At 40.0% G+C, this 20,909-nt stretch overlaps 1 protein-coding gene across 1 annotated transcript in view; it reads left to right on the plus strand.

The window, feature by feature from the left end:
- The window catches only part of ADGRE3 (adhesion G protein-coupled receptor E3), a 54,036-nt gene that overhangs the window by 12,040 nt on the left and 21,087 nt on the right, over nt 1–20,909 (plus strand). The window contains exons 4-7 of the mRNA XM_054562074.1: nt 4,562–4,717; nt 10,525–10,562; nt 16,357–16,540; nt 18,707–18,826. Coding sequence (XP_054418049.1) covers nt 4,562–4,717; nt 10,525–10,562; nt 16,357–16,540; nt 18,707–18,826 — 498 coding nt within the window. The remainder of the gene's footprint in view (nt 1–4,561; nt 4,718–10,524; nt 10,563–16,356; nt 16,541–18,706; nt 18,827–20,909) is intronic.

Genomic DNA, 20,909 nt, shown 5'->3' on the forward strand with positions numbered 1-20,909 from the left:
TTATCTGGAATTGTCAAGAGCTTCTATGCCAGAACCCTCCATATAGCTTCAACTTCTCACAGTTCACAGCTGAATTCTGAGAGGGGATACCTCAGCATAGAACTTCCAGAGGGTCAGCCTCCCAAGAAAACTAGGCAGAGTTACATGTTTTTTATGACCTTTTCTCAGAGTACTGTTGTGTCACTTCTGCAATCGTCAGTTGACTGAAGCAGTCACAAGCCCACCTGGACCCAAAGAGCTAAAACAAAAGCCCATATCTCAAAGAAAGAGTGACAAATAATTTGAAGGCTGTGTTTGTTTTAGAACTTCTGCACCCAAACTGCTTGTCTCTGTTTTAACAGAGGATTTGTAACAGGGCACATCCAGGGCCCCCCAAAAGGGTATTTGTGACAGGGTCCAGAGATTGGGGTGTCCAAGAAAAATATATTCTCCCCACCCCAGGGCGGGCCACTGTGGGGGATGGAAGCCTTGAGCAGGGCCATTGAGAGTCATTTTGTAGGTCAGTAAGAGGATAGCTTCATTCTTCACATGCAAAGAGGGTTATTTTGCATATCACCAAAGCTAATCAGGAAGGTTTAAAAGACAATGCAGAATGTAATTGAGAGAGGGAAGGAGGAGAGACTGGAGCCAGCGTGAGAGACAGTGGGGAACACAGACTCTGGGGAACAGTGTGAAGACCACGTGGGGAAAAAAGAAGAGAGCAAGGACTCTTGCTAGTGGGCCGGGAGAAGGTGCCACATGGTTATGGATTAAGAGCTGGAGATCGCAGAGACGCAGCGGATGGTGCTGAGAACCGCGAGAGGCCTGCCTAGCTGAGCCCCGGACTTCTGTTCTTTTTCTTCTGAAGGACGGTACCCCTGACTGGCCTAACTGGGCCGAGGGGGAAGGCAGGACTGTGTGTGTGTTGGTGGGTGTTTTAAAGGGATTTTGAGACTTAAGGGAGACATTTAGCCATTAATGGAACCTGCATAACTTTTGAATAAATAGTTCCTTTCTTTTTCACCAAACTCTGCCATTCAGAGCCATAATTCCAAGGGCAGCGGGCGAAGGACCCACAACCGAGGGGTCCCGGGGAAGGAGGGTGTCGTTGTTTCGGTAATAGCATCTAGGCGCCACTCCTGCCATGGGTCCACTTGTTAGGTAACAGATTTCCATTTATATTTAGTGTATATTAATCCACTTATATCTAGTGCAATGGCTGACATGTTACTTCCTCCATGTTATTTTGCATTTTTTATTAATTTTGTACTTTTTTTCTTATTTGCCTTTTTCTTATTTTTTTATGTGTACATTTTTATTCTTTTATTTATTGTGGTTCAATTACAGTTTTCCCCATTTTTCCGCCATTACTTTCCCTTGCCCTACCCATCCCCCCCTCCCACATTCAGTCCTACCCCCGCATTGTCTTTGTCCATGGGTCCTTTATACTTGTTTCTTGACATGACACTTCCCCTTCCTTCCTCCCATTTCCCCCCTCCCCCTCCCCTCTGGTCACTGTCAATTTGTTCTTTATTTCCGTTTCTCTGGTTCTGTTTTGCTCACTTGTTTGTTTTGTTGATTAGGTTCCACTTACAGGTGAGATCACATGGTATTTATCTTTCACAATCTGGCTTATTTCACTTAGCATAATACTTCCCAGTTCCAGCCATGCAGTGATGAAGGGTCGAAGTTCCTTTTTTCTTTCTGCTGCATAGTATTCTACTTTGTAAATATACCACAGTTTTTTGATCCACTCTTTAACTAATGGGCACTTACACTGTTTCCAGCACTTAGCTATTGTAAATAACACTGCTGTGAACATTGGGAAGCATAGATTCTTTTGACTTGGTATTTGAAGATTCTTAATGTATAATCCCAGCAGTGGAATTGCTGGGTCAAAAGGCAGTTCCATTTTGAGTCTTTTGAAGAAATTCCATACTGTTTCCACAGTGGCAGCACCAGTCTGCGTTCCCAAGAACAGTACACTTAATGTTCCCTTTCCTCTGCATCCTCACCAGCACTTGTTGTTTGTTGATTTGTTTATGATGGCCATTCTGACTGGTGTGAAGTGGTATCTCATTGTGGTTTTAATTTGCATCTCTGTGATGCCTAGTGGTGCTGAGCATCCTTTCATAGCTCTCTGGGTCCTCTGTATGTCCTCCCTGGAGAAAGGTCAGTTAGGTCCTTTGCCTATTTTTAAATTGGGTTGTTGGTTCTCCTGATGTGGAGTCATGTGAGTTTTTTATATATTTTGGAGATCAAACCCTTGTCTGAAGTATCATTGGCAAAATATATCTTCCCGTATGTTTGGTTCCCTTTTCGTTTTGCCAGTGTTTGCTTTAGCTGTGCAGAAGCATTTTAATTTGACATAGTCCCATTTGTTTATTCTTTTCTTTATATCCCTTGCTCTACAGGACATCAATGAAAATACTGCTGCATGGAATATCTGAAATTTTCCTGTCTATGTTCTCCTCTAGGACTTTTATGGTGTCATGACTTATAATTAAATCTTTTATCCATCTTAAGTTTATTTTTGTGTATAGTGTTCATTGGTGGTTGAGTTTCATTTGTTTGCATGTAGCTGTCCAGATCTCCTAAAACCATTTGTTAAAAAGGCTATTTTTACTCCATTTTACGCTCCTGCCCCCTTTGTGAAATATTAACTGACCATAGAGACATGGGTTTGTTTTTTGGGCTCTCTATTCTATTCCATTTATCTATGTATCTGTTCTTATGCCAATACCAGACCATTTTGATTACGGTGGCCTTGTAATATAGTTTGGTATCAGATATTGTGATCCCTCCTACTTTGTTCTTCTTTCTCAAAATTGCTGAGGCTATTTGGGGTCATTTGTGGTTCCAAATAAATTTTGGAAATATTTGTTCTATATCTGTGAAAGATGTCATTGGTATTTTAATAAGGATTGCACTGAATTAATAAATTGCTTTGCATAGTACCAACATTTTGATGATCTTAATTCTTCCAATCCATGAACATGGTGTATGCTTCCATTTATTTGTGTCTTCTTTAATTTCTTTCTGCAGTGTTCTGTAGTTTTCTGACTACAGAAACGAGTTTCCTTGGTTAGGTTTATTCCTAGGTACTTTATTTTTCTTGTTGCTATAGCAAATGTGATTTTTTTTTTCCTGATTTCTGTTTCTGATATTCCATTGCTGGTGTACAAAAATGCCTTAGATTTTTTAATATTGGCTTCGTATCCTGCTGCTTGGCCAATTTCACTTACTAGGTCAAGTTGTTTTTTTGGTGGAGTCTATAGGGTTTCCTATGTACACTTTCCTGTCACCTGCAAACAATTACAATTTTACTTCCTCCTTTCCAATTTGGGCCAATTTGGATGCCTTTTATTTCTTTTTCTTGTCTCATCACTGTGGCTAAAACTTCCAATACTATGTTGAATAAAAGTGGTGAAAGCAGACATCCTTGTCTTATTTCCTGATCTTAGTGGGAAAGTGTTTAGTTTTTGCCCCTTGGCTGTAGGTTTCTCATATATGGCCTTTATTATGTTGAGATATAATCCCTCCACTCCCACTTTGCTGAGTGGTTTTATCATAAAAATGTGCTATACCTTATCAAATGCTTTTTCCACATCTATTGATATGATAATGTGATTTTTAGTCTTTCTTTTTGGGTTTTTTTCCCTGTTTGGAATATTTTTTTTCTAACCCTTCACTTTCAGCATGTATAGGTCTTTTGTTATGAGGTGGGTCTCTTGTAGGCAGCATATGTGTGGGTCATGTTTTCTTATCCATTCAGCTACCTTATGTCTTTTGATTGGAGCATTTAATCCATTTACATTTAAGGTTATTGTTCATAGGTGCTTATTTATTGCCATTTTCCCCCTTTGTACCTGTGTTCTTCTCTCCCTTGCTCGTTTTCTTCATCTTCTTAAAGCAGTCCCTTTAGCATATCTTGCAATGATGGTTTGGTGGAAGTATATTCTTTTAGCCTTCTTTTGTCTGGGAAATTCCTAATTTTGCCTTCCATTTTAAATGAGAGCCTTGCTGGGTAGAGTAGCCTTGGTTGAAGACCTTTGTTTTTCATAACTTGGAATATTTCTTGCATTCCCTTCTGGCTTTTAGTGTTTCTCTTGAGAAGTCAGCTGTTAGCCTTATCGGAGCTTCCTGTTTTTTCCCTTGCTGCCTTTAAGATTCTTTGTCTTTGATATTTGACATTTTAGTTATGATGTTTTTTGGGGTGAGCCTACCTTTTGTTTTCCAAGAGGCATGGCTATGTGAAGATGTGATGTTTGGAGCTGTGGCAGCCATCCTGGGACAATGAGGGAAAGCCAACAAAGGTCAAACCAATGTTCTGCTATTATGGAGATGCTGCATTAACAAACTGAGAAACTGTTTCTGGGTTGTTGTTTTTTTTTGTTATATTGAGATTTATTAGTAATCCCTATTGATAACTCACTTTTAGTCAGGCAAAATATTATTCAAGCCAGAAGCATCCTAACGGATACAAGGTTCGTGGTGGTGAGAAGGATGAAAACACTTTGAGACATATTAGATGCTCAATAAATCTTTGTCAAATGAATGACCAGATTTCTTTGTGTTTCAGATGTTGATGAATGTAAACCACCCTTCAGTAGGTATTGTGGAAAAAATGCTGAATGTCAGAATGTTGAAGGAAGTTTCTACTGTCGCTGTGACCCTGGATACAAACTCCTCTCTGGAGATACACAGTTCATGAATCCCAGTGACAACACTTGTCAGAGTAAGAAAATTTTTGTGTTTTTGTCACCCTTTCAACATTTTTCATTGAGTCTAATAACAGAAAAGATTTTTGTGTGGTGTGGTGGGGACAGGATGTGTTTTTATTTCCTGGAAAGAAATGTATGATGGAAAGAGGAGAAAAAAGGAAATAAGGAAGTTAGAGAAATAATAGGGTTCAGAAGACAAGTGGACTTTAGAGATGGAGGTGACAAGGTTATAAATGAGATAGGTCCCCTTGAATCGCAAAAGAGAGAAACTCACTTGGGTTATTTTAAGCAGAAAAGATAAATTTATGATAAGGGTCCATGGATATATCTTGGATCTCAAGGACAAGAACAGAGCTGGACTTCTTCTGGAATGAAATGAAACTGGGGGCTCATCATTATCAGGGTGCCCCAGTCTCTGATACTCTTTGGAGCTGATCCTGTCTTCCCTTTCCTTGCAAACTGTCTTTCTCTGCTTCCTATTCCACAGAGCTGGTAATACGTCCAACACCTCCAAATCTTTCCATTATCGTTGACCCAACCACCCAAAGAGATCAGTTGACTCTCTTTTGGACTTAATTGTAAAGTCTTTGGAAATATACAAGTTAGCCCAGTTTAAGTCATATTCCCACCCACGGATCTGTGTCTAAGAGGAGGTATCATGTTGTATAAGCATGATCACTCTCATGAAAACTATGTAGATGGGGAAAGCCTATACCCAAGAAATATGGCATTTGGCAGACTTATCTATGAGCTTTGGCAATGGTTGGAATGATAAGAGAGAGAATCTTTAAAGCCTAATATGAAGGAGCTGATTTGTAAAATAACAGTAATGTGCATATTAACAGCTAGGAATTTGTTTCATTTATATTATGTACCAAGTGATACATTCAGTGCTTTGCATGCATTATTTCATTTAACATAATCATATGAGGTAGGCAACTTTATTACAGATAAAGAAACTGAGGCATCCAAAAGTTAAGTAAATTGCCTAAGGTCAGCCATCTAGAAGCCTGTCTACCTGTATTGAGAGTTCTCAGCCACTTGCTGCATGGCAGCATGGGTCTCAGGGAAACCAAAAGAGGGACAAAGCACTCTTTTTTCTGGTACATCATAATAATAATAATAATAATAATAATAATAATAATAATAATAATGTCTCTTTATCAGTTAATATCCAGCCTGGAAAACAAAAACCACTCTAGGTCTTTCAAAGATAATTTTATAGGGAGAATTAGTACTGATGAAGGAAGGGCTGAGAAATCAAAAGGAGGTTGGGAGGCAACCCAAAGATTAGTAATAGCAGAGATACGCAGCCACCCTAGACCTAAAGGGACAGGGGAGGAAGTGGTATTTCCAGAGCCCAAGAGTTGAGTCCATATAATGAGAGGTAAAAACTTGGAAGAGATGATGCAACCAATGCTGGAGCTACCACAAGCCTCAGAGAAGAAGGGGAGGAAACTCCCTGGCTCCTCCCTTTCTCCCCTCTCCAATATTCTACCAGTATTTCCCATTGATTAGTCCATCAGGAAGCCACAGGGCAAGAGATCCTGGTAAATGAAGCTCTTTATGAAACAGAACAGAGCATGAAAAAAGTGGGGCCTGAGGAAAAATTAGCAGTTGATGGACAATCACTGTTTTCCAAGGATATGAAGTCTTTTCCTTACAAATGTAAGTTAAGGTGGGGACCTGCTGAGACTTACAGTAGAGAGAGTGCATTTCAAACTGTGTTGTTTTCATATAGCCAGTAGGTCTTATTCTATGAGATAGTGGAGGGATCACCCCCTTCTTTCCAAGCTTTCTTCAAAAAAAAAGAAACTTATCTATGAGTCTCAGTGTGTACCCCTATGATCTTAAATTTGTTCTATTCTGTTTTTAGCCTCCTTTTCTCAATTTTTGAAAAAATTCTCAATTTTTCTTTTCATTGTTCAGATTTTTGGTCACTAGGTCCATATCTGAGCCATGGTTTATAGTTGATGGTTCTGGTTCAAGGGTGAAGAAAAGATAATTGCTCATGTTATGAGAGAAGCTGGCTGAAGCATGTCTCAAGGTGTTCTTATCCTTACCATCACTAACCTTGTATCTGTTAGGATGCTTCAGGCTTTAAGCAATATTATACCTGACTAAAAGTGACTTATCAATAAAGATTGTTAATAAATCTCAATATAATCAAAACCCAGAAATAGTTTCTTGGTTTGTTAATCTCGATAACACCAGAGCTTTGGTTTGACCTTTGTTGGCTTTCCCTCATTGTCCCAAAATGGCTGCCACAGCTCCAAACATCACATCCTCATACATTCATGCCTCTTTTGGAAAACAAAGAGTAGAAGATTGGTACTCCTCAGCCTCTCTTTCTTTTTGCCATGAAGAAAAATTGTCCTAAGAAGCCTTCTAACAGACTTATCTTTGTTTGGTTAGACCTAGGTCAAATTCCTATTGTAAACAAGTTCCTGGAATAACAGAAAAAGATCTCAGGGCTTGACCCTGGGATTAGGAGCTGTTTCAACTTCACCTACCTGAATAAAATGAGTGTTCTGATAGTAAGGAAGAAAAAGGGCATGGTTGCTGAGTAGGAATTCTTCTCAGCGTGGTATGACCTCCAACTTTTGGGCCCCTCTAATGGTGCATCAACCCAAACATTAGGTCCTAGAATTGAGGGTGGGAAAGAGAAAACTTCTCTTGTAAAGTCTCATATATAATCCTGAGAGGAGAAAACAATACATGTCTCTGGAATGGAGCCTTTCTCCTTAGATTGGTAGGACAATGAAAGTAAAGCTCCAAAAAGATTGTTCCTTTGTGCTCCTTTCCACCCAGCATTAAGGCCATGGGGTTGGAGACTCCATAGCAGAGAATTTGGAGGAAGGTTGACAAGGGTCATTGCATCCCATCCACCCACCTCACCCGAGATCCTCTGAGTAGCTCAAGGTCGTGAGCAGCACAACCTTGCAGCTAGAAATTGAGAAACCTCACATCTCAATTACCAGGCCAATTCTGCACCAATGGCATTCACACTAGGCCAATTCTGCTGTTCCTTCCAACAGGGGTGTCCAAGACTCCATGATCCTTCTACAAAGCCAAGGGCCTCAGAACAAAAAAGCACAACTATGCCAAAAAGGAAACAATATCATTCAGAGGCCTAAGATCCAAACTTTCTAAAAAGATTAAAACAGGGACTCTGATCAAACTGGAGAAGGACAGTGGAAAAAGGCTCTGTAGGGACAAAGACCTGATGGGAAGTTGGATTCCTTTTCCAGGGACCTGTGCTGGATTACAGAGCCCCAGCTATTCTGCAACAGGGTGCTCAGGTAGCTCAGGGGCCACAGGCAGCCATCATCGAGGATGCCTGTGAGTGGGTGGAACTGCTTGTGCCCATTCTGATTCCAGTGTATGCGGCTTCTGCACTTTGAAGTAGTATGAGCTTTGTGCTTGACCAAATACAGATTCAGTACAGGCTCTACCATTTACAACACCCCCAATGACTGAAAACAATTCCTTAACTCCTTGCCCCCATGCCTCTGTTTTATCTGCTTAAATGATATAAAAACTGAACCTGATTCATGGGATTGTTACAAAGATTAAATGAGATGATGCATGCAAGGTGGCATTCAACAAGTAGTAACTAGGATGATTTCTGTGTGCAGTGCATTCTTCTGTATGATGCTTCAGATCTTCAAGAGGCAACACAACAGAGTGGTTAAGAATACTTTGCAGGGACTCTGCAGCCAGATCCCAGCAGAATGCCCTTGGGTACATACTAAATTTTCTCCGCCCTATCTGTAAAATGAAGCTAACAATCCTCATCTTCACAGAGGATATGCCTCACCAGGCTGTTGCAAGGATTAAATGAGATACTACCTTTTAAAGCCCTTAGGACAGTGTCTAGAAGTATTTGCTAATATTATTAACATTTCATCTGATTTTTTTTTTTTAATGAAAAGGTTAAAACCTCTGCTTCAACTAGAAAGATCATGGGAAAGTCAGGTAGCTCTTTAATATCAAGGGTACATTTTCTACCAATGAGAGGCACTCATGCCAGATTCAAGCCCGTATTCCTGTATATGACCAGGTCCCAAGCTGGACTCCACATCAGGGTCTTGGAATTGCATGAGCTCAACTGTGAGACTGGGGTCCAAGTGGGGAAGAGGAGAGGAAAGAATGTAAGGTGGATAGGAAGGGCTGCTGTGCCCTATGTCCACTGCTAGCTCAGACAGCCAATAAATATTTGTTGAATGAATTGCATTGCATTGAACCCAAAGTGAATGAGTAGAAGCAGACTGAGATTCTCCCTGGGTTCTGAGGTTAATCTGTTAAACTCACTCTATTTTACAAGAGAAAAGCTTTTGGTTACTTTCCTAATTCTAAGAGCTCTTCATAGTTCCATTATGTGGACTGAGTCCATCTGGGGTTAGTTATCACCAATGTTGGTAAGTCCAAAAAGTCACCCATGGAAAAGTATGCAGCATACATCCAAAAGTACTTTTTTTTTTTTTTTTTTTTACAATGAATGTAATTTCCAATAACAGACACATTCTGAACTCAGGGTTGTAAGTCAGAGTTCTTGCACTCTTTTGTAAAATTTATTTTTCAATTACAGCTCACATACAATAGGATATTAGTTTCAGGTATACAGCATAGTGGTTAGACATTTATATAACTTGCAAAGCGATCCGCCTGGTAAGCCTAGCACCCACCTAGACTGTGCGTAGTTATTGCAACTTTATTGACTATGTGCCCTATGCTGTACTTTACAAACCTGTGACTATTTTGTAATGCTAATATGTACTTCCTAATTCCTCCACCTTTTTCACCCTGCCCTCCCCCCACCCCCCAGTTTTGCAACTTTCAGTTTGTTCTCTTTATCTATGAGTTTGGTTCTGTTTTATCTTTTCATTTACTTTGTTATTTTAGGTTCCACATATAAGTGAAATCATATGGTATTTGTCTTTCTGTCTGATTTATTTCACTTAGCATAATACCCTCTAGTCCATCCATATTGTCACAAATGTCAAGATTCCATTCTTTTCTATGGCTCAGTGATATTCCAAGTTCCTGCACTTTAAGACAAAAGCTTCAACATTACAAGAAAGCTCTTTGCCCTTTTTTAGCAAATAGACTCAGCTGAAAACCAAGATACAGACTTGGTATAGATTTAACCTCAGTTTGATGGTAACAGATATGTAACATTTTCTATCTTTTCCTCATCTTTCTAAAACAGAAGTGGCTGTCCTCACAAAGCACAATAAACAACACAGAAGGACCCACTAACAATAAATAACCAAACCAGATATTCCTGTTACCGTTCTAATTCCCAGTCAAACTGAATTTAAATACATGAGGTATTTAATTTTCTGTTTCCTCGGCCATTTCAGTTATAATGTCCAGCCAAGACCATATTAAAGAGTTTGGAGCTTACGTTTTTCTGCTTCCCCTATGCCAGGATACCTCTGTCACAGCAATATTGGCATGTGAGATCCAATCATTCTTTGTGGTAGAGAGCCACCCTCTGCCCTGTAAGGTACTGAGCAGCATCCCAGGCCTCCACCCCCAAGACGCCAGGAGCATCCCCCGCCCCAAACTAGAACCACCAAAAATGTCTGCAGCCATTGCCGGGGTCCCATGGGGGCAAAATCACACCCAGACAAAGAACACTGCTCTACACCATAGCAAGGAATTTGGACTTTGATCCCTCTAAACAGCAAACAGCAAAAAAGCTTACCAATGAGCACAATTAGTTTGACTTGTTCTAGTTACATACCTTACCTGCCCAGCTCTCTACCCTTTCCCTCTCAGTTCCAGCAGTAATTTCCCATGATGTCTTTTGCAGAGATCGCCTCCTCAAACAACACCAAAGGCAATCAAGAGGTGAGTGGAAACTGAGTCCTGGAGCCTAGACAGGTAACAAATACTTACAAAGCCCAAACTAGCACGTGGCGGTAGGAACTATATATTATACGTGTACTACATATTATATATCACATATTGACACATGACATACAGGGTCCAGCACAAATAACACCCCTTTTTTATTACAAAATCATAAGCATGCAATTCAGTAGCGTAACAGAATCACACTCAAGCACACCATATGACATTTTAGGTGAAATGTTCAAATTAAAACTATAAATTATTACGCCCATATTAGCCTACCAACCACACTCAAGCAGGCTTTACTTCTGCTGGACCCTGTATATTTAATATATAATGTATGTTAATTGCAATATAATATTATATCATAAAATATATTATATACAACCATGATATATACATATTATAGTTAACCCTTGAACAGCATAGGGGCACTGACCCCCCCCGATGCAGTTGAAAATCTGTGTATAACTTTTCACTCTCCCAAAACTTAGCTATTAATAGTCTGCTCTTGGCCAAAAGCCTTACTGATAACATAAATAGTCAATTAACACATATTTTGTATGTTATGTTTATCATATTGTGGGCTCACAATAAAGTGAGCTAGGAAAAAATGTTATTAAGAAAATCATAAGGAAGAGAAAATATATTTACAGTATTTATTTTAAAGATTAATGTATCAGTGGCCCTGACCAGGTGACTAAGTTGATTGGAGCATCATCTTATACACCAAAAGGTTATGGGTTCAATCCCCACTCAGGACACATACTTAGATTTCGGGTACAATCCTCAGTTGGAGCATGTCCAGAAGCAACCAATTGATGTTTCTCTATCACATCAATATTTCTGTCTCTCTCCTCCTTCTCTCTCTAAAAGTCAGTAAACATGTCTTCAATGAAGATAAAATTCACATATAAGTGGGCCCTTGCAGTTCAAACCAGATTGTTCAAGGTTCAACTCTACCACTGTATTTATCATTATACATACATCCCTATATATTTCACTATAGAGATAGGTAGAAAAAGAGAAAGTGTGTGTGTGTACTGCCCCCTAAAGATAGGACCTATCCCAGGTCAAAAAGATAGACTAAGCAAGACTGTATTAGGATATGCTGAGCTGCTGCAACAGAGGGGCCCAAATATACAATGGCTTTTAAAGGATACTACTTTATTACTTTCTGAGTTAACAGTCCAGAAGTGAGCAGTCTAGGTTGGTGGAGGGATTCTGCTCTGTGAGATCATTAAGACTGGCCACATTCTTTCTATACTAATGTTTCACCCTGGCATCTTGTCCTCAACTGCATGGTCAAAGCAGGGTTGCTGCAATATTGCATTCTTACCAGTGGGGAGAGGAGAGATGGAGTCCAGGGCATGTTGTATGAAGTGCAGAGTGAGGGAAGAGTGGAGAGAGAGGATGCAACTACCTGATCATTTTATGATATGCTAATAAGGATGTGATCGTTTCTTAGCAACACTCCTTTTTTTAATTTTTCAGTTGCTGTTGACATGCGATGTTATATTAGTTTCAGGTATACAACATAGTGATTCAGTTTTATATAACTTCTAAAGTGATGACCCCTGTAAGACTAGTATTCATCTGACACCATACATTTCCTATGCTGTACTTTACATCCTTGTGACTGTTTCTAGAACTGAATATTCGCACATCGTAAGCCCTTCCCTTTTCTTCACCCATTCCGCAACCCCCCTCCCATCTGGCAACCCTCAGAACGTTCTCACGAAATTTGCTTCTGTTTTGTTTGTTTGTTTATTTTGGATTTTAGATTTTACATATAAATGAAATCATATGGTATTTGTTTTTCTCTGTCTAGCTTATTTCACTTAGCATAATACCCTCTAGGTTCATCCATGTTGTCACAAATGGCAACATTCCATTCTTTTATATGAGTGAATAATATTTCATTATATAAACCACATCTGCTTTATCTAATCATCTGTTCATGGGCAATTAGCTTGCTTCCACACATTGACAATAATGCTACAATGAACATAAGGGTGCATATGTTTTTTCAAATTAATATTTTGGATTTCTTCAGATAAATACCCAGACGTGGAATTGCTGGGGCATATTTTTAATTTTTTTGAGAAACCGCCATACTGTTTCCCATAGTGGCTGCATCAGTTTACAATCCCACCACCAGTGCCTGAGGGTTCCCTTTTTTCAGAGACATTTCTTAAAGTGACACCCCAGAAATTGCACATATGGCCAAACCTAACTGCAAGGGAGGTTGGAACAATATGGTCTGTAACTGAGTGACAGGGCCCAGAAAAAAGTTGAGGAATTCATTCAACTACTGAAAGGAATATGGGGAAATGGATATTGCAGGACAGTCAAAAGAGGGAGAGATACCAAGAATGTGCCTGTGAGGTAGTAATCATTTAGTGTCTATAAACCAACTCTGAATTTTAACAAAAAGAATCCATGTCTCTGAGAACGTCTAGTTGAGCAGATTGGGCTCGTATCTGAGTCCGCCCACTCTACTGCAGAGGGACGGCTCACGCCCTGCCCCCCCCCCCCCCGCCCCCCGTCTCCAGGCCTCCAGGTACGTGCTGTCCTCTGCACCTGAAACTCCTCTCCCCAGTTCGTAACCTGGCTGGCTCACTGCTACTCTTCTTTGCTCGAGATTCAATTTAGGTGTCACATCCTCCGGGTCACCCTCCCTAAACAACCTCCATCTGCGTTAACATCCCCTTTCCCCATGTTCTTATGGTGGGAGGCTGTGGGGGATAGAAGTGTGACAGGGCTTCAGATCCTGGCACCACAGTGGCAAGGGACATGGGCACAAGACACTTTCTCCATGTCAGAGTTCTCCAGGGAAACAGAAGCCATAGGAGATACAGATACAAAAAGACGTATTATAAGAAGTTGGCTCATGTGATTATAGAGGCTGGCAGGTCCCAAGATCTGCAGTTGGAAAACTGGGGACTCAGGAAAGCGGACGGTATAGTTCCAGGGACCTGCGAATGGGGAGAGTAGAAGGCCTGAGGACTTGAAACAAAGGAAGAGCTGATGGATATTTCAGTTTGAGTCTGAAGATAAAACAAAAAATAAACCCATGTTCTAGCTCAAGGCAGTTGTGGAGTCAGGCAAGAGGATATTCTCCCTTACTGAGACTTTGTGTTCTATTCAGTCCCCCACCTGACTGGGTGGGGCCCACCCACCTGAGGGAGGGCCATCCACTGTACTCAGTCTACCCATTCAAATGTTAGTTTCATCCAGAAACACCTAGAATATGCTTGACAAAATATCTGTGCACCCCATGGCCCACTCACGCTGACACATAAAAATAGCTATCACACTCTCCAAGTGTTGATTTACACATGTGTAAAATGAGGGTAACAATGGCACCCACCTCCTTGGATGGATGGGAAGCTTAGATGAAATCATATTATGTGGAGCACTCAGCACAGTGACTGGTCCAGAGTACATGTCCATCCATGTTATCCATGTCACTTCCAGCAGACCGACAACACTGATGCGATGGGTTTTCACCCCATAGACTGAGCTTCTTGAGGACAGGAATAAGAACACATCCTCTTTGGGAGCTTAGCAAATGTTCATTGAAGTAATAAATAATCATGGAATAAAAGGAACATTTTATTACAAAATTTATTTCCAGGTTCCTCAAAAAGTTAAATATAGAATTACCATATACCCCAGCAACTCCACTTCTATGACTATACCCAAGAAAATTGAAAGTAGGGATTCAAATAGCTGTTTGCACATCCACTTTCACAGCAGCACTATTCACAGTGGCCAAAAGGTGGAAACAACCCAAATGTCCACCAACATATGAATGGATAAACAAATGTCATCCATCCACACAGTGGAATGTTATTCAGCCATAAAAAGGAATGAGGTTCCAATGCATGTTACAATGTGGATGAACCTTGAAAACATGCTGAAACAAACCAAGCACAAAAGGTCATATAATGTATGATTCTATTTATAGAAAATGTCCAGAATAGGCAAATCCACAGAAATAGCAAGCAGATATTTTAGGGTGATGAAAATGCTTTGGAACTAGATAGAGGGTGGTGGCACAGCATCGCAAGTGTATACGTTGCCACTGAATTGCATACTTTAAAGGGGTGGATTTGATGTTGTGTGCCTTTCACCTCAATAAAAAAAAAAAAATGCTTTGCCAGAAAAAGGAAGATGCAAAGTCATCGTGCTGGGTCAGATACTACAATGACAATTCTGAAGGGCCAATACTTTGGTGCCTGCTCTATACAAACAGGTTTAAATCAATATTTCAGCTCCCATTTCTATGAGAAAGAGAGATCTTCTATATGCCAGGCAGGGAAGGGGAGCAGCTCAGCATTTCCATGAAGACTCAGACTGAAAGAACAGGACATTAAGAAGCTCTATGTGAACCCCAGCTCTGACCGTGCCTCTGGCCCTTAAGTATAACTCTGCTTCTAGTTCTTTGGCATGATAGCATTTCCCTCTTCAGACCATTCATTTATCCAGTACATGAATACTTATTGAGCACCTACTATTTGCTTGCCAAGGACTGTTTTAGGTGCTGAGAAACAACTGTAAATAAGACAAAGTCTTAACATCTAGTACTTTAAAAGATTCACGAACTCCCCCAGGGGAGCTTGGGAAAGTTCCGGTGGGGATTTAGTACATCAAGAGTCTGCGTTTCAACCGAGCTCCCAGGTGAGACTAACACTGTTGGTCCAAGGGCCACACTTGAGCACAGGGACTTGGGGATCAGCAAAAAAATAGTCTTTTAACTCAACTGTTTCAATTTTTTTATCGTTGTTCAGTTACAGTTGTCCAGCATTTTTCCACGTTGCTCTTCTCTGCCTCAACCCCTCATCCCCATAGTCAATCAACCCCCATTGTCCATGCCCGTGAGTCCTCTATTCATGTTTCAATTTTCAAAGCTTCCCCTTGGCCCCTATTTTTCTCCAGCCACTGGTCCATATCTTTGCTATCCTTCATAGACAAATTTCTTGATTTTAAAAGGCCAATTACCAGGGTGAGGGCGTAATGAAAGGTAGTCAAGTATTATGGTGATAGGAGGAGATTGGACTTTGGGCGGTGGGCACACAATACCATATACAGATGATGTATCATATAATTGTATACTTGAAACATATAAATTTACTAACCAAAGTCAACTCAATAAACTTAATTAAGAAAATAAACGTACAAAGGCAAATTAGAGTGCCTCTGGCTATGTCTACCTCAGAGTTTCTCTTCATATAGCATTACAATGTTATAATAGTCAAGACTGGGTCACTCTTTGCTGTGCTGTTGTCCTGCGCATTAGAAGGTGTGGAGCAACATCTCTGGCCTCCACCCACTAGATACCAGGAGCACCCCTCAAGGGTGACGATCGTAAGTGTCTCCAGACTTTACCAAATGTCCCAGGGGGTCAAAATTGCCTAGGTTGAGAACAGCTGGTCTATTTCTAGCAAACTTACCACTTCCCTGTTGGTAACAGACATTAGTAATAATTAACCTTTGTCCTGTATTTACCAGGCACAGACATGCAACATCTCTTAACTCATTTAATCTTGCCAAAAACTTTATGGGTCCTTTTACTGTCGCCTTAAGGTGGGGCAACTAAGGCAAAGAGTGACTGAGTGTCCCAAGATTGCACAGCCATTGAATGTGGGGTCAGGATTTGAACTGGGTCCTCTGGCTCCAGACTCTGCTTTCTTGTGCTTTCTACTCTCCCTTAGGGTTGTGGGGACCTATCAGAGTGAGTGAGTGATGATGATGATGATGATGATGATGATTAATATCTTTAAAGCTACAATGGGTTGTTGAAGATTTGGAGTCACGTCTTGCCAACAAGACTCTGTGGGAACTGGGAGAAAAGAGAAAAATCGCATCCAAAGTCACATCTGTTCTGCAGATGGTGGAATCGACTGTTCTAAAAATTACCTTGAAAACCCCAGACCAAGACATCCAGAAAGTTCAAAACAGTGCTGTGGGTAAGGAGACAAGGCCTGATACCCACAGGGCAGGCGTGGGGGTGCTGGTTACTAGCTGGGATCGGGATTAAGCAATTAGAAAAATATATAAATACACTGCATGAGTACATTTATATGAAATCCTAGGAAATGCAAACTAATCTATAGTGACAGGGAGGGGAGGGTGGAAGGATGAAAATTTGGGAAACTTGGGGACTATGGAAATGCTTACTACCTTGATTGTGGTGGCGGTTGTGCAGGTGAATAAACCAATTAAATTCATCAACTGTACACATTGCTGTACAATCAATTACACCTCTGGAGAGCTGTTAAAGAAAAATAAGAAGATTGTCAGTGATTTCCAATCCTGAGTCTGGGATTTGGGCTTAGAAATATTTTTTTAATCTAGTGCCTGCATAACCTAATAGCTCATGTAAAAGAAACATTTTACTACATATTTTTAAAATGAAAATCCTTTTTCCCTGGCCAGGTGGCTCAGCTGATTGGAGAGTCATCCCATGCACCAAAGGGTTATGGGTTCAATTCCGGTCCGGGCACATACCTGGGTTTCGGGTTTGATCCCAGTCAGGGCTCATTTGGGAGGCAATCAATCAATATTTCTCTCTCGCATTGATGTTTCTCTCCCCCCTTCCTCTCTCTCTAAAATTAATGAACATATCATCGGGTGACAATCCAAAAAATGAAAATCCTTTTTATTGCACTTGTCGTACATATTACATAACCATGTTAAAATGACATTAATTAGCTTGATTGTGGTCATCATTTCATTAGGTATTTCATGTGTGGAAAATCATATTGTACAGCTTAAGTACACAATTTTCATTTTTAAAAATAAAAACAAATAAATGCCATAGTAAAACCAAGTATTAATTTTTTATTAGGAAAAACACAATTTTTTATTAGGAAAAACTAAATTTAAACCAGCCCTGTATCTGCCCACAAGCCAGCCTTCCAGTCCTGGGCCTAGTTAGGCACATGTTTGATGAGGAGACACATTTGTGTTGTGTATGGTATCTTTTACATACGATTGCACAACCTCTTCCTTCACTCCTCACTACTAACATCTTTCCATGTAAACTGTATTCAGCATCATTACCTACGTTATTGTCTTCAAGTGACTTACAGGCTTGCACTATATGAAAGTGAGTGCCATAATTTACTTTCCTGTTCTGGGAAATGTGGGCTTTTGCCAAACAACCCTATGGTAAAGACCACTCACAATTTATCTGTGTGTATTTGCTTGACATTTTCTTAGGATAAATTCATAAAGGAGGAGTTATTAGGTCAAGAAGAAAAAACATTTTAGGCTTTTGACACATATCACTATATTGGCCTCCAGAAATGTTTGCTGTGTTTTTATTCAGCTCAGGGAAATCGAAGGATTGGTGTATGCCTAACTATTCTTGTTTTACCAACTTGGCTGATAAAATACTCTATGCTCTATAAAAGTAATTATAATTATAATGAATTTAAAAGATAAAATAAAATCTAGTGCCTAACCATCTTGGGAAACTGGAATCTGGAAAATTTCATTCTAAATTAAATCATTTGCCAAATTACAGGCAACCCTCGCCTTTCCTGATTTTGCTAATTGTTTGATCGGTAACTAGAGCCCTTAGCTCAGTGGATTTCAGTCTTCTCATTGATAAAATGGGGTGTTTGGGGTGCCTATAGTGTACTTGGAACCAGGGCTGGTAACTACAATTTTGATTATTTTATTTTCCATCTGTTATTACAAAATTTTATTTAAGTAGTATTCTTTTTTCATTTTCCTATAATGGTGTCATTCTTTGTTATTTTGTTACTTGCCTCATTTAACTTTTTAAACATACAAAAAGAGACATAATTAAAACCCTGTTGCATCCCTCACCAATTTCCAACTCACACAGCCTGTCTTCTTTTTAAACTAAACATTTTTATGAGCTTGTTTCTTCCTTGCAATTCTTCCACGCTTTATGAGGACCCTTAATTTCTGAACTAGTTTCCTCATCTGAATAATGGCCCCTCATGGGGTTGTAGGAGGCCGTCAAAAGATGACAACGTATAAAGCTCTTAACCCAAGCCTGGCACTGCCTTCACATTCAGTAAATGTGGCCTATTGGTGTTGCTGTGCACATTTTTAAAGGTTATAATAACAGTAAGCTTGTCCAATGCTTTTCTCATCAGCTGTTAAAGTTCGAGTTGTTAGAGACAATTGCTCTGAGGAAAGAAAGATCTTCAACTTGAATATCCAGATGAACTCACTGGACATTGATTGCAATGACATCATCCAGGGAGACATAAAAGGTACGTGCGGTGGCTGCGTTCAGAATCCTTAAGATACACACAGCAATAATACTGTGTGAGTCATGAGGGAACATCCCCAACAGGCTCCTACCTGGTAGTTTTGTTACCCTAAGATTATGTCATTTGAGTCTTTTCCTTAGAAAAAAGAAGAAGAAGAAGAAATCTTCCCAAAGTGGAAGCTTTCTATTCTTCAGCATGGAAGAGACTTCTTTGAGATTTGGGGGCTGTTCTGTCCGTGTCTCACTTGAGTTCCCCCAGAAGCAGGTTCTAGGACAATTGTAAGGGGTTCCAGTGTAAGTAGTTCATTCAGGAAGTGATGCCAGGAAGCAGCAGTAAGTGTATTAGTCAGGCTTCTTCAGGGAAACAGAACCAATCGAATGTGTGTGTGGTGAGACACAGACAGGTTTCAAGGAATTGGCTCATGCAATGGTGGAGGCTGGCAAGTCTAAAATGTACCCAGGGAATAGCTAGGTTGTAGCTCAAGTCCACAGACTCTGGGGACAGAATTTCCTCTTCTTCAGGGGAGATCAGTCTTTTACTTAAGAACTTCAACTGATTGGCTGAGACCAATCTGCATGAGGGAGGATGATCTGCTTTACTCAAAGTCTAACTATTTAAATGTTAATCTCAAGGCCCATCCATGCTGTTGCAAATGGCAGTATTTCGTCTTTTTTTAGTGACTGAGTAGTATGCCTTTGTATGTATGTATCACATCTTTTTCCATGGATGGACTGAGAATACCACGTTAAGCAAAATAAGTCAGTTAGAAAAAAGCGAAAAACTATACAATTTTACTCATGTGAGATGTAAAACTGAAATTCATAGACACAGACAACAACATGGTGGTTACCAGAAGGAAGAAAGGAGAGGGGTAGTACAAGGTGAAAGGAGTCAAATACGTGGTAATAGAAGGTAATGTGACTTTGGGTGGTGGGCACACAATGCAATGTACAGATCGTGTATTATGGAAATGCACATTTGAAACCTATGCAATCTTATTAATAACCACTGTTACCCCAGTAAATTTAATTTAAAAATAAAATAAATGATCATGATAAAAATTCAAGCAAAAAAATATTTTTTTCAGAAAAGATGCAAATGTTAATCTCATCTAAAAAATACCTTCACAGCAACATCCAGACTGGTGTTTGACCAAACATCTGGGTGCCAGGGCCTTGCCATGTTGATACACAAAATTAACCACCCCCGGCAGGGAGAGAGGAATTGAGGGAAGAAAAGGCAGTCAATACTCTTGTTATAATATGTTAGTGAACAGGTTACTGCTGGCGGCAACTGGGGCTCAGTCCCACTGAGATATGCCACTCAAGGAGAACTGGTCTGATTATACAGCTGCTCTGATTTTCTCCCTGATGGAGGGCCCATCTGGGAGCTCACTTCCAGACCCTTCCAGCCTGCCCAGGGTGCAGATCAAACATTCGCTTGGGAGAGCTTTCCAGGCAGAGTCTCAGCTGCTTGCAGTAGAATCCGTCAGCGTACAAAGCCAGAGAGCACCTGCTACGGCCTATATACAAGGAGGAGATTGTTACTATTGTTGTCCCAGGATTACCAGACTCTCTGATTTTTATTTAAAGGAGAGACAAGAAATGAATTCAGCTTCATTTGTTTCACGTTGTCTAGTCACTTTTTTCTTTGCCTCCTTTTTCAATTACCATTGACATTCAGGATTGTATTAGTTTTAGGTGCGCAGCATAGTGGTTAGACATTTATATAACTTAAAAAGTAGTCCCCCTATAAGTCTAGTATCCACATGACCATACACAGTTATTACAATATTATCGATTATATTGCCTATGCTGGACTTTACATCCCTGTGACTATTTTGTAAATTTGCCAAGACTCTCTGATTCTTTTCAAGAGAAACCAAAAATTAGGTTATTTGCATGGAAGCCTGAATTTTAAATTTGGCAAGAATACATTTATTATAACTGCCATCTAGCTAAAACTGCTATAGCATAATAAATAAGGTCTTGAAATCCAATCATGTAAACATGATTACAGTTGTCTGTACTATTCACCAACAATCCCAAAGTAAAGACAATAAAACATAGACAACAAACCACTT

Source organism: Pteronotus mesoamericanus, unplaced genomic scaffold, assembly GCF_021234165.1.
Source record: "Pteronotus mesoamericanus isolate MK-2021 breed Mesoamerican mustached bat unplaced genomic scaffold, CSHL_Meso_final scaffold_636, whole genome shotgun sequence".
NCBI lineage: Eukaryota > Metazoa > Chordata > Mammalia > Chiroptera > Mormoopidae > Pteronotus > Pteronotus mesoamericanus.